Source organism: Rhincodon typus, chromosome 12 (genome assembly GCF_021869965.1).
Source record: "Rhincodon typus isolate 14 chromosome 12, sRhiTyp1.1, whole genome shotgun sequence".
Classification (NCBI taxonomy): Eukaryota; Metazoa; Chordata; class Chondrichthyes; order Orectolobiformes; family Rhincodontidae; genus Rhincodon; species Rhincodon typus.
This window is the reverse complement of record NC_063343.1, coordinates 2,103,776-2,118,185: the sequence shown is the minus strand read 5'-3', so window position 1 is coordinate 2,118,185 and position 14,410 is coordinate 2,103,776. Positions and strand designations below refer to the sequence as shown.

The 14,410-nt window shown below is 39.9% G+C and overlaps 1 protein-coding gene across 3 annotated transcripts in view; it reads left to right on the top strand.

Annotated features, from left to right (window-relative positions):
* The window catches only part of LOC109931051 (lysine-specific demethylase 3B-like), a 145,769-nt gene that overhangs the window by 85,707 nt on the left and 45,652 nt on the right, over window positions 1–14,410 (top strand). For all 3 annotated transcript variants that reach the window (XM_048603569.1, XM_048603568.1, XM_020530395.2), the window contains exons 9-11: window positions 3,184–3,317; window positions 5,394–6,751; window positions 11,808–12,009. In XM_048603569.1, coding sequence (XP_048459526.1) covers window positions 3,184–3,317; window positions 5,394–6,751; window positions 11,808–12,009 — 1,694 coding nt within the window. The remainder of the gene's footprint in view (window positions 1–3,183; window positions 3,318–5,393; window positions 6,752–11,807; window positions 12,010–14,410) is intronic.

Here is a 14,410-nt window from a genome sequence, read left to right as displayed (position 1 = left end):
AGTTCCTTGAAAGTGGACTGGTAAGTAGATGGGATAGTGAAGAAGGCATTTGGTATGCTTGCCTTTTTTGGTCATTGCATTGAGTATAGGAGTAGCAAGGTCATGTTGTGGCTGTACAGGATATTGGTTAGGCCACTATTGGAATACTGCATGCAGTTCTGGTCTCCCTGCTCTAGGGGGGATGTTGTGAAAGTTGAAAGGGTTCAGAAAAGGTTGACAGGGATGTTGCCAGCGTTGGAAGGTTTGAGCGAAAGGTAGAGGCTGAGTAGGCTGGGGCTATTTTCCCTGGAACATCAGAGGCTGAGGGGTGACCTTGTAGGACTTTATAAAATCATGAAGGGGATGGACATGGTAAAAAGAACAAGGTCTTTTCCCCAGGGTTGGGGGTGTCCAAAACTGGAGGAGATAGGTTTAAGGTGAGAGGGGAAGGATTTAAAAGGGACCTGAGGGGCAACCTTTTCACGCTGAGGGTGGTGCGTATATGGAATGAGCTGCCAGAGGAAGTGGTGGAGGCTGCTACAATTACAACATTTAAGAGGCATCTGGATGGGTATATGAAGAGGATAGAGGGATATGGGCCAAATGCTGGCAAATGGGACTAGATTAATTTTAGCTATTTGGTCGGCATGGACAAGTTGGACAGATGGTCTGTTTCTGTGCTGTATATCTCTATGACACTATAACTGAAGTGCCAAATCCCTGGAACCGATCTCATTTGGATTGCTAAACTTTTAGAGACTGGCAAAGATTGACCCAAAGCTGATAGAAAGAGGTAAAGAAGCAGGATTAAACTAACTGGGAATATAAAATAGAATATAAAACCTTTTACACCTGTGAGCAGAGAAAAATAACTAAAGCAAACATTTGTCCCTTGGAGACAAAGGTGGAGATTTAGCATGTTGAATGAGGAGTGACCGGAATGGTGAACAAGTCTTTTTGTTTTTATTGTAAAAATCACATTTAAACATTTCTAAAAGGAGCCTGGAAGTAGAAGTCGAAGCCTTTTGTCCATTTATACGTTTTATACAGCATGAGAGAGGGTGTTAATTGATTGATTGGGCTATCATTGGCCTGGAAATGCAACAAAAACAGTTAACCATCAATCTTAGTTCTCAGATCAGGCAGGTATATTCTGGTCGCTGGGGGCATTGTCATGGAGATATGCAAGCGTTTGGCTGCCTCCATCACCCTTTTTTTTAAATGGTGCAGTATATTCCTTTACTGACAGCATCCTGTGTATTGTTACGCTGTCACTGGGGTAGCATGATGGAAATCAAGCCCTACTCTTCCTAGAATCATTACAAACGTTAAAGACATTTAAAAATTACATTGCAAACCCTAGTTTACCTGAATTCAGACAGGTTGACAGACAGCATAGATCAGATTTCTGTACTTCATGGGAATTATTATTTATTACAGGTAAATTGACTCTAGCTGCAGATAAACAATTATGAACTTTCGGTAAATAATTCTAAGAGTTAAAGCTCTAATCCAATTGAAAACATGCATACACGCACCTGTGCGAAAGCATACGTGGGTGTTAAGGGCAGAGGTAAAACTGGGAAGAGAGTTCAAAGTTCTCCATTCACAGAATCTGCTGAAATGGTTCATGTGCTGATCAGAATGCTGCTTCTCTGTGTTCCTTCTTTTGATGTTTTCACGGGTTTGCAGGAGGTGAAGGTGGCTGGATCACTCTTACAAAAGGGCCCTGACTTAATAATTAAAAGCCACAGCTTATAGCAAATGCTGAAGGAAAGATAAACTTGTTTTCTTCAGGCTTTGTGTGGCTTTTACTGCAGAGAACAGAGAGAGCTCCTGAGCTGGTGGAGGTCTGATCGGTTCCAACTGCTTTGTACACAGTCCAAAGCTGTTCAGCTACCTGAGAATCAATCACATAGTTGTTGGCGGGCAGAGGACCTTGGTCACCTATAACTGCTTACTGATTTACAGACCAGCCAGCTGAATCTTCATTTATATCCCTTGGCTCCAGTTCGTCTGCAAACTGCACTTCAGCTACTGCTTGAAAGAGCAGCTGTGTAAACAGTGCTTAGTATGTATGTGCTCTTTAAAACTGCAATAAATCTGTGGCAATCTTTGGTTTCTGAAACTATCTTTTCCCATTTCATTCCACAATTAAGTCTACAGAAAAATAAAAAGGCATGATTTTTACTGTATTCCATGTATGTAACTTCTATCATGTGCAAATGCATCGCACTGTGAACATGAGCAATGATTTTGAATTTGTTTCCGGGGTAACTGTTAATGCATGATTTCCAATACCAGAGTCACATCTAATGGTAGATATATTTTTCTGAGGATTGTAAGCACAGGCTAGTTGAGCATGAGTGGCATACTGCCATTTGTGAATGACCAACAGCACAGAAGTGCTTCAGCGTACAGGAGGCTCATTGTGCCTCTTCCAAACAACAGGATGTGGTGTTGTGTACAGTCCACCAGTCATGGAATGTCGACCTTCACACCTTTCATCACAACAGCGCTAACACACATACTTCGTATTACTCATTTCCGTGATAGGCAAAATGTCTTCTTTTGTTAGATGACTGACAGCAGCGTGTTAGTACAGAAAACCATTCATGAATTTACTGTGTGGTAGCAGAGTAAGACAGCTGCCTTCACCTAGTCAAAATTTTGACACACCTTCTCTTTTCAGCGTAATCTGATGTAGACTGGGCACTGTTGAGGGCCAAGAGTAATGAACTTCTGCCTTTTCATGAGTGTTTGCGGTATGCTGTGATCATGGTATTTGTTATCACGCCAGATAATGTTGATATGCCTTATCTCAACATTGTGCTATTTCCAAGATTGCCAATACAATTGATCTTGTAGCACGTGGGCCTGTAGGTATCCCAACATGTACATTGACCGGTGAATGTGAGTCTTTGGTAGATTGTGCTTACGAACCCATTTTAAAACTTCTCAACTGAGATGTTGACGAAAGGGACCTCTATAAGTGGTCACTTATGGTTTGATGCTCATGAAACTGTTTTTTCTTTAGTTCAGTAAGTCTTTCAGTGACCTTGTATTTGTTAACTGTCTAAGAAATTTGAAAATGCTGTTGGCTTTCTTTGAAAACTCTTAGTAAGGTTTGAAATTATTAACATTTGTTTCTCAAAACTTCTTTTACATGCGTTATTTTCCAAACTATTATTTCCTCCATTTCAGGGAAGTAAGAATCTGCAGACAACTGGCTCATCTGTTCCCGGATCAGAAAAGCCCTTGGGAAATTCTTCTTCATTGGACCCCTCAAAGGACCCATCATTAGCATCAGTACAGCAGACATGTGGTACTGCTAAAGGGTAAGGAGAACTTGGTAGTCTGTCATAGAATCAGCTTGTTACTTGCTTAAAAGAATTCTAATAAATTTGTCAGGCTTGAAGTTTGCCTAATGCTTGTTGGCACCCAGTCTTTCCTCAAAATCTTGGGATTAGTTATAATTCTGTTTTGTTTGTAAGTGGGAAAGCATTGACTTGTATAACCACAAAAATCAAATATTCAGTGTTAAGCTATGATTTGAGAGAATCTTGTTTAGAATCCATAAGGTTCTTGCTGGAGATACTTTGAGAGAGTACAGCAAATCCAGTAACAGGAAAGTATTTAATAATCCATTCCTGTTTGTCTTGGTTTCCCTTGGACTCTTTTTCCAGTTGCTGTGTCTGTCGCTTGTGTCATATACAGTGGCTAAGTCTTTAGATTTAAATTTTGTCTGATGGTGGAATCACCTAACTAAATTGTGCTTGTGCTTCAATTCCCCAGGAGGGGAAAAAGATGCCCTTAGTAACAAGAATTCCTGGTTATGGTGGCAAGAGCTTAGAACCTTTTTTAATTAACCTTCCCAGGATGTGACGTTTATTGTGGGTTGATCAAGAAGCTCAAAATGTTTTAAAACAATCTTGCTCATGCGCACAGTTTGCTAGTAATTGGGCAGTTATTTTTAAGAAATGGATGACCTATTTTTATGCTGTTTGTAGTCTCAACTAGAGTATTTGTGTCCTAGATATGTCTAGCTAAACTTAGATGGAGGAAGCTAAAAGTGAAGAGTATGGAATCAATCAACTGATACATCAGCACTGTCAATTCTTTGATGCACCTTCGCTATTTAAAAATAATACCAACATATGAGTTAGGAGCAGAAGTAGGTACATTGGCCCGTAAACCTGCTCCAACGTTCAAGACCATAGCTGATCGTTTTTGTTTCAAATTGAACATTTCTATTTATCTCTGATAGCTGTTGATTCTTGTAATCTGCCTTCATCTTAAACATATTAAATTACCTCCCCACAGCCTTCTGAGACAGAGTTCCAAAGTCTCTCAAACCTCAGGCAAGACAAATTTTTTCTGTCTGTTGTAAAAGAGGATCCCCTAATTGTATAACAATACTCCCTTAGTATTGACTAATCAATAAGAAGAAATGCCCTTTTCACATCCAACTTGTCAAAACTAATCAGAATTTGTACACTTCAGTCAAGTTAGCCTTCATTCTTCTCAGCTCCAGTGAAACGAAGCCCTGTCGGTCTAACTTATAAGACAACCCACTGTCTCTCGGAGGCCCCTTTCCTGCTGCTTACGCATAAACTCAAGTATGCTTTGTAACCATGTTTCTATCATTCTTAGCTTGCTATTTAAATCTACAAGAAACAGTTGTTTGTGAACTATCACCAGTGATGTGAATCAAAAATTACAGCTTGTAGAGAAACTGGAAAGTTTCCTGGGTGTTCCAGTCTGGCATATTGCCATGTAGTTGTTCAGATGTCGTATGCTTTCGAGGAAGTACTTGTGCTGTAGTATACTTTGAGCACTACTGAGCCATATTGTGCTTTTGTTTTGTACTTTTGTCAAGTATAGATGTATTAAGCTGCTGATGCCTGGAGTTTTCAGGTTGAAAATAAGCCTACCACTCTAACTGTGCATGAACATCAGTCTGAACAGTGAAATGTAATGACCCTGTAAGAAAACAGCCCAGTTTTCACCTATACGTAAGAAGTAAGATGCAGTTTTGGATTTTTATTAGTGTTTCAAAACCACATATAAAAACAAAAAGTGCTGGAAATGTTCAGGTCAGGCAACATCTGTGGAGAGAAACAAGCGTTCGTATTTCAGGTCAGGATGACTTTTCAATACTGTCTGACCTTGAGTATTTCTAGCATTTTCTGTTTTTATTTAAAATTTCCAACATCATCAGTGTTTTGCTTTTGTCTAAAATCTACGTACCTAATATAAATACATTTTAGTGTAGTAATAGTTTTAAAACATTGAAAGGTCGTTGATTGACTTCCATCATTTTCTTCAATGCTTCTGTGTTGCACTGTTGAGGTTAATCTATAGTTTACTAATTCCATTTCCTAAATTAATGAGTGTTTTCTTTGCGACTTCAGGGAACCATTAAAAAAGTGGTGTGCAGATCCTTGCCAAACGCTAAATGAGGGAGCTTTAACCGAAGACAGTGCACTTCAAATATCAGTTAAGAATCAAGCCCTTCTGGAAGAGCCAAAGAGAAATGGTAATGAGGGAGCGAATGGATCATTTGACCAAGAGAACAAGTCCTTTGGATTTGGATTTGGCAGGAATGTGACTGATGAATCTGAGAATAAAGCTGGCACCAAAATCTCCATGGACTCGGGCAGTCTGTCAAATAACTTGTTTTTCCAGTGCATGCCTCAGAATGTTCCACAGAGCAACTACTTCACTGAAATATCTGAAAGTTTATCCAATGACCCTCTCAGTTTCAATTCTTTTAAAATGGCTTCTGCTGCCACAAGCCAGAAAAGTGGTATGGCGCAGGCAGTTGGAATTCCTGTTGGGTTGCATGCAGGAAGTAAACATGGACAAGATACCGAGAAGAAGAACCCTCCTGAGGCCATGCCAACACTAACTCCAGCTTTTCCACGGAGTGCTTCTAATCTTCAGTTTCTTCAGTCTGTTCAACCACCAGACCTTCTAAAGGAGGAAACGCCTATAGTTCCAGGAGGCAATCCATTCCTTGGATTTACAGATCTAAAGGGAAATGTGGATAATTTGCCCACAAGCAGATCACAATCAAGTCTGTTCAGAAGTGATTTTATACGGCCTGCAGCTTCTGCTCCTGCATCAGTTATTGTGAAACCCCCAATGTTGATTAACTGGAAGAAGCCTGAGAAAATGACATCAGATGTAGGTGGCAACAAAACTGAGCTTCCAAAGACCTTTTCACCTCCATTTTGCTCTCCACAAAAGACAGCAATTTTAGGTACTCCCAGACCAGAGTCTCCTGAAACCCCATTTGCTGCAACCAATATTGAGATGCCAACCTTATCCACAAGTCCAACTGGAGATCATAGTGCAGGAAACCTTGCAATCCCAATTTCTGGTTCTGTAGTTCCAGACAGTCCACATCTGCAAACTCTCTCAGACACTCCCAATTCTGGCAAGCAGCAGCAGCCTCTGTTTGCCATTAGTGTATCTGATAATGGCCTTGATGGTTCACCCAGTCAGCAGTCCCAGTTCGATCAGAGAAGGTTTGCTTTAGATGAAAGAAGCTTGGGAATGAAGCAGGACTCGGATTCAGCTACCGACAGTGACCTATCAGATCTCAGTGATTCTGAGGTGCATATGCGATTGCAATCAAAGACTGGTTTAAAAGGATATCTGTCTTACTTGCATGAAACAAGACAGCCAAATGGCGAAGGGAACAAGGAACATATAGGAAAGGGGAGAGGGCGTGGGAGAGGACGGCCTCGAGGAAGACCTCCAAAAAGTGAGTTCACAGTGCTATAAATAAATGAGGTTGAATTTGCAATAACTCTAGTGAAGAGAACAAGTTTAGTTTTCCTTTACATTTTACCTATCCAAATGGTGGGCTGATGAGTTACTCATTCTGGCACCAGCAATTGGCATCCCCTTTGGATGTTGGTTTACCTACTCATAGCAAATGATTGTTCAGTTCTCTGTTAGGCTGGAGACCAAATTTCCAGAAGCAGTGTTTTTTTGTGTATTGGAACCATAGAATGTCATTTTAATGGTAAAGTGTACATTTTAGGGAGACAATTTCTTGTTTTTTATTTGTTGGATTTTGAATTTGCTTTTCATCCTTTTTTGGATGTCTGATACCTTTCCATCAATATCTTTCTGTAAAACCAATTGCTGGAGTACACAGGGTATTTAAACTAGCCATTTGTCCTTTGCAAAACATTGATTGCATTAGCTGGAGAGGAGAGTATCATTTGCTCTAAATTTTCAATTGAAGCATTGTGCGCAATTACAAACTCAATAGAGAGCCAAATCAGAAAAGGATGTGCATTTTCTGGTTGGCTACTCCTGTGACTCTAGAGGAATCCAATGGCATTGAAGTTACAGGCTTATCCACCTTTATAACGTTATACAGGGGACCCCAGTTTACGAACTTCTGACTTACGAATGCTTGTACTTAGGAATTTGATCCTGTGCATTGGTATAATTTTCACGATCTGACAAGAAACCATTCCTCTATTTATGAACGGCTACTTTATATTGGTCTTCATTGCGTTCTGACTTGCGTACAAATCAACTTGCAAGCAGACTCAAGACCGGAGCCCTTTTGCAACTCAGGCACTGCTTGAACAGTGTTATGTGCCTGGTGCTGACAGCTTCTAAACAGAACAAAGGCCCCTTAATTGATATTCAAGTGTTTTACCCTGATTACTGCTTTTATAACAGAAAATATACACCAGGCTGTCCATAACAGAATAGATGATGGTTCTGTTGATGAATCCTGGAGCTATTATTGCCCTGACGAGTTCTTTCTTAGAGGGAAAAGATATGGATTTGTTTTGGGATTTCTGGTTTACAAAGATTTCATTTAACCACTAAATGTGCTGGCAGTCTCATTGATTTCATGAGCATCATTGCATCGGAGTTGATTGATGTGGTGAGATGTTTGGAAAGGGTCGCAAATCCGCATTCAGCCTGTTAATCGTTTGCATCTAGCTGCTTTATGAATCATTCTGCTTTATACAACGAGGCTCTCTATCTCAAATTTAATCTCGTTCCCTCTGGATGTGACTTTGCTTCTGGGTCATGAGTGTTGACTGTAAATATTATTCAGGATTGCGCAGCACCATAGAATTTTGTGACACCTCCGAGCCAATTTCTGTGGCTAGCTAATGTAGATTCTGCAGCAAGTCTGTCTGCTATTCATGACACCAAGTGTTTCAAATGCTAATTTGAAGTAGATTAATGCTGCTCCTGTTTTGAGAAGGATAGTTGCAGTTTCAATTCCAGCCAGGCAAAGAAGTGATTACACAGCTTGTGCCTAGCTGGAACTGCAACTGCTCTATTTCAGAGGGCTCTGTGCTGCAGCTCTGTATTTGCATATATTCCTCAATAACTAGTAATTTAAGCTTTATTTTTCAGTTGAGGACCTTCTCTTAAGACATTGCAATTATTTCGGTTTCTAAAACTGGGTTTATGCTGGCAGCTGCAAATAAAAATGCAGCAAAATAGATGTATTGAATCCCACTCTCTAATTGTATTGTTTAGAAAATGATAGTTATATGCTAATGAGGAATTACCTTTACTTTAATTTTGTCCAAGTTGATCCATTCACTTACTATCTTCTGGGTAATCCAGGATGGAGGACAGGAGAAAATTGTGGCTGTGAGACCTGCTCCCTTTTTAAGTATTTTTCAGTGTTAGAGTTAATTTCCTTGATTTATTGGAGTGGTAATTACTGTTTTATAAGCTGTTGCATTGTTTTGGAACTTTGGAAAAGAAAGATCAAAACAAGGGTACTTTAAAATGGGAGGAAAGAGGAAGAGCAGTTAATGAACTGCCAGAGGAAGTGGAGCCTGGTACAATTATATCATTTAAATGGCACCTGGATGGGTATATTCATTGGGAGGGTTTAGACAAATGTGGGCCAAATGCTGGCAAATGAGACTAGATTAATTTAGGATATCAGGTTGGCATGGACAAGTTGGACCGAAGGGTCTGTTTCCCTCTCTATGACTATAATTCTTATTGAAATCAGTTTCTAAATAACAAGAAGGATATTTCAGCTTCCATGGGAGAATTTTTGAAATGTGGCAGAAGTTTGGTTGAGATTTGGATGACACGATGAATCTACAGAGGGATGTAGACAGGATGAATTAGCAAAGTCTTGGCAAGTAGAATATAATGTGAAAATATGTGATGTTATGCACTTCAGTAGGAAGAATAGAGGAGCCGAATATTACCTACATGGAGAAAGGCTGCAAAAAGCTGCAGCATTCTGGGATTTGGTGCCCTTGTACATGAACTGCAAAAGGCTAGCCCCAAGTTCAGTGGGTAATAGGAAAGGAAGGTGGACTGCTGGCCTTTACTTGGAGTGTAAAATTATACAATTCCTACGAAAATGATCAAAGGCACTAGTCAGATCCTGAAATACTGTCATACCTTTTAGTTTATTTAATATATACTGGCAATGGAGGCAGTCCAGAGAAAGTTCACTAGGTTCAAACAAACAAAAACAGAAATTGCTAGAAAAAATCAGGTCTCCCAGCATCTGTGAAGAAAAAAGTTACCATTTTCAGTCCAGTGACCTTTCTACTGAACTGATTCTAGTTATGGAGAGATTTTCTTAGGAGGAAAGACTGAGTAGGTTTGCTTGTAGTCATTGGAGAATGAGATGAGACGAGACCTTATTGAAACATATACGATTACATGGGGCTTGACCAGGTTGATGCAGAAAGGTTGTTCCCCCATGTAGGAAAGTCTAAGATGAGAGCACATAGTCTTGGAGTAATCAGTCTCCCAATGAAGACAGATGAGGATTTTTTTCTCACCATTGACCGTGAATCTGGAATTCTTACCGTAGAGGGCTGTAGAGGCAGGTGGAGACAGAATTTTAATCAGTGAAGGAAATCAATTGTTATTGGAAAAAGGCAGGAAAGTGGAGTTGAGAATTATCAGATGAGCTATAATCTCATTGAATAATGGAACAGACTTGATGGGACAAGTGGCTTACATCTTATGGTATTATGGAGATGTAAAGAGGAAGTCCGGTTAAATTTGGAAGGTGAGTTTTCAAACAGTGTTTCTTTTAAAATTGTTACAGCAAGCAACAAATGAGGAAGACACTTGAGCTCAAGCAGCTTCTAACTGTACTTGGCAAAAGCCATTTTCGCTATACAGCCAAGTGGAGGTACAGTATGTATGCTTTTCATGGTCAACTGCAGTCCTTATTAAATAACACTGCTGAATCAATGGCATGGGAACTGTTCTATATAGGTGTGAAAGGGTTAAGACTTGATTGAGTTCTGTAAACACCATGCAGTGTGATATTACAAGGGCTTGAACAAAGTTAGGAAATAATTTACATGAGACAGACCAGGGACTTGTGCAGTCCTAACTGTCCTCCTTTTAATTTATGACATGTAATCTGTAAATAATTGCAGTCAAAATATAATAAACTTTATATTATTTACACAACATCTCATCCAGTTAGATCAACAAGACTTTTCCAGTTAGATCAGAAGGGTGAATATCCTTATCCACACTAAACCACTTTGGGCTTGAAGAAATCCACACACAACAGGAACTTAACTGCCATTTTTAGAAGAGCGTAAACATGATGAAGTCAATGTCTTAAAATATCATTTATATGTAATTTGAAACCTGGTAACTAGTATGCTTCTGAGGAACAGGTGATTTATGGTCTAAAGTCACCTATTTCTCCTGAGCATGCTACATTTGCCAGGTCTCAAGTTGCACACAGATATTTCAGGACTTTGAACTGTGATTTTCAAAGCTGTTCACCACTGATGGTTTTCCTTGCCTTGTATCTGGACATGTTGTGGATTAACTGATAGGGATGATTGCTAGAATTTGTCACCATCAATGCTATTATATCATGTGATTCATACCAGGAAGGAAGAAATTGAACTAGGTAGACTTTAGTCTTTTTTTAGTCACTTGTGGGAAATAGAATTTTAAAAAAAGTGTATCTAGTTCACTTTTTAGCCTTGCAATACTTTTATTCCCATTAATGCACCTTTTCAACACTTTGCAGAACCCAGCATGCGAGCTGACTGATCTAAAATATAAAAGGGCAGAGAAATATGCTAATGGCATTCTTTCCTGAAAGAAGGGATATGGTGTGATTCAACATTGAGACTCATCACTCTCTAGAAACTTTAACTGAACTGTAAAGAGGGAGGACTGGAGAAACTTGGCTTGTCTGGCTGCATCTATAGAGAGAGAAAAGGAGTTACTGCTTGAGCCTTCAAGTCTTCAGATGAAGTCATTGAATTTGAAGTGTTAACTCTCTTTTTCTACCTCTACAGATGCTGCCAGACTTGCTGAGTTTGTTCCTCACTGTTTTTATTTCAGATCTCCAGGATCCAGTATTTCACTTCTATTTAGTTTAACTGGATCAGATCCATAAATATTGTGGCTGCAAGAGCAGATCAGCTGTGAATTCTGTGGAAAATGATTCACCAACTAACCCTGCAAAGTCTGTCCACAGTCTGCAAGCCACAAGTCAGGAGTATGAAGGGATACTCCCATCTGTCTGGATGAGTGCAGCTGCGACAACGCACAATCAAAATCTTAACCCCCTCCTGAGAAGACTGTGGCTGTATTTATATTAATGGACTACATGGGCTCTGGAAAGTGATTCACTATTGCCATCTCCAGGCTATTGAAGGAAACATGTAATTACTGGCCCCCAATCCATAATATTTTTTTAAAAGCTAGCCAGTATAGTAGGTGACTAAAAGTATGTTTATCGATGAAGGCGGATTTTCTCCCATGTATAAGTAATGAGTTCTTTATTTAGTGTCTTTTCTGTCCATCAGTTTCTGTTGATCAGTCGGTTTTGAAGGATATGTGTAAGGTGAGAAAGCTGAAGCAGTCTGGAGAATCCTTCTTGCAAGATGGCTCATGTATCAATGTTGCGCCGCACCTACACAAGTGCAGAGAATGTCGTTTAGTGCGTTATCGAAAGTTTAAAGATCATGATGAATCAACAGTCTCCTGCCGTTTCTTCCACTTCAGAAAGTAAGTAAACAGATCTATCAGACAGTAGATGTCAAAATGGGCCTGGTAGCCTCCAGGTGAAAGGGACATTAAGAACGGTGGAGGGGATGAAAGGGGCAGAAGGGGTGGGGGAGAGAAGTTGGCTACACAAAGGGTGCAGAGGGAAAGAAGGAGGTTCCTAGCTGAACAGGGGTAAGAAAAGGAAGCTCTAAAGGATATTGTGGTTGAAAGACTAAGGGGCTGTAAAGGAGAGAATGCACTTTTAATTAACCACGTCACAAAGGAATACTTGATAGGCCAAAAATCTTGAATTCTTTGAGGGAATGAATTCGTCGCAAATGAATGTGGAATCTCTAGCTTAAGGCTACAGACCACCCGGTGCTGCTTAATGCAGCGGAGACTGTATTAAGCATTAAATTTAAATTGGAGATTGAAATCTGTGATGCTGAAAAAATGATACTAACTGTCAGGTTAATATCACACAGTCTCTGCAGTGAAATCATGCAAGCTGTGACCTCACCATTCTGAGGAGAGCGAAAGTGAAAAAGGTTTGCATTGTTTACATACAAAAAATGTGTTATTTTGAGGAATAGAAAAACTTGTGTTTGTTTGCCATTGTTAGCACTGTGGTGTCTAAACCATTTATGCTAAAGATGAAAATGGAAATAAGTCCAAATTTAGAATTGCATGGGGAAAGAAAGAAGATAGATCCTGTTTAGAAGTTTAAAACTCAAAAACTCAAAATGTAAGGCTGTTTACGTGGAGTCTATTGATTCAGCCATTCAGTATAAATGTTATTCACATTGCTGGTAAAGATAATGAGATTGTGGATGGGTTGTCATGGATGCAAAATGCTGAACTAATTTAAGGATATAAAAGATGAGAAACAATTCGATATGATGAGTATAAAGAGAGCAACTGAAGCTCTCGAATTTTGTTGTCACATATCTTGATGTAGTGTGTTTGAAATAGCAATTCATCATTCTTAAGGGTGGAGTCATGTAAAGACCACTTTTTTTTATTTGAACGCAGGAGAATGTGCAAAGAGATGACTAGTTTTAAAATCATTTTTAGTGGAGCACATTGATTACAACTCTCAATGTTGTGCTGAATAATGACAGTAAAAGCAAAGACTACAGAGCCATTTGGTTCTTAACTAAAGGAAAAGTGCTTGACACTTTGGCTTCTGACCAAATGACCATGGCTTGTGTAGGTTAAGTGTAGCAACAAACCATCAGCTTGCAAACAGCAAGCACCTTAAAATTTCTCTCTGTCTTGTGTAGAGGTACCTGAAAGTCTCCAGTAATAGTTAGCTATCTTGCAGTCACCTTTCTCTGCAAGTGCCCTGTTGAAGGAGGAATAAAACTCCTTCATAGATAGTGAGAGGATGAAATCTCAACCAGTGAATGAAGAGCATCAATGCACAAACAGTTGTGTCTCAATAGCAAAGAACCAAAAAGAATTGAAAGGAAGGACAACAAAGAATTCATCGAATACTGTGGTCTAGACCAATGTTCCCTCTTAAGCTGTGCAACTGTTCTGAGGGTCCATATAGGTAAATTAGTGTGTGGATGAATTAACTTCTGGTTGGGGAAGTTACTGCTGTGCATGGAGCTTGGAGGTCTTTGTAGCAAGGGATCTCAGGGCCAGACTGGTGCTATCGAACTCTGTTTCCCTAATTCTTTTTTCCCATTTTCCACCATAATTGACTTCTTTGCCAGTGTGTGTCTGTCTGTATGTTAAAAGCAGAAAATTAAGAAGGGGTAGAGTTTTTAAGTTATAAAGTTGTAACATAGCAATTGCCATGTCCTTTTGGCCATTGATTAGACAATTTGTTTGTGATTTATTTTCCTTGCAAAGTATAGAAATCTGGTGAGTGCCTTTTAACGTGAGTTTGTCATTCAGGTAAACTGGGGTCTGTGGATGATTTGTTTCAAGTCTTACCACATTTATCATGACTGTGAGAATATGGGGGCTTGTTTTGTAGTACACTATCAAGGTGAGTTGTGACATTGCTAACTTCTGAATTTAAAGTTGAACCAAGCCCTGTCTACATTTACCAATGGCTATAAAGGATTTGGGTCAACAAGATGTAGAGCTGGATGAACACAGCAGGCCAAGCAGCATCAGAGGAGCAGGAAAGCTGACGTTTCGGGTCTAGACCCTTCTTCAGAAATTGGGGAGGGGGAGGAGGAAGGGGATTCTGAAATAAATATGGAGAAAGGGGGAGGTAGATAGAAGATGGATAAAGGAGAAGATAGGTGGACAGGAGACACACAGGTCAAGGAGATGGGGTTGGAGCCAGTAAAGGTGAGTGTAGGTGGGGAGTTAGGGAGGGGATAGGTCAGTCCAGGGAGGACGGACAGGTCAAGGAGGCGGGATGAGGCTAGTAGGTAGGAGGTGGGGGTGGAGCTTGAGGTGG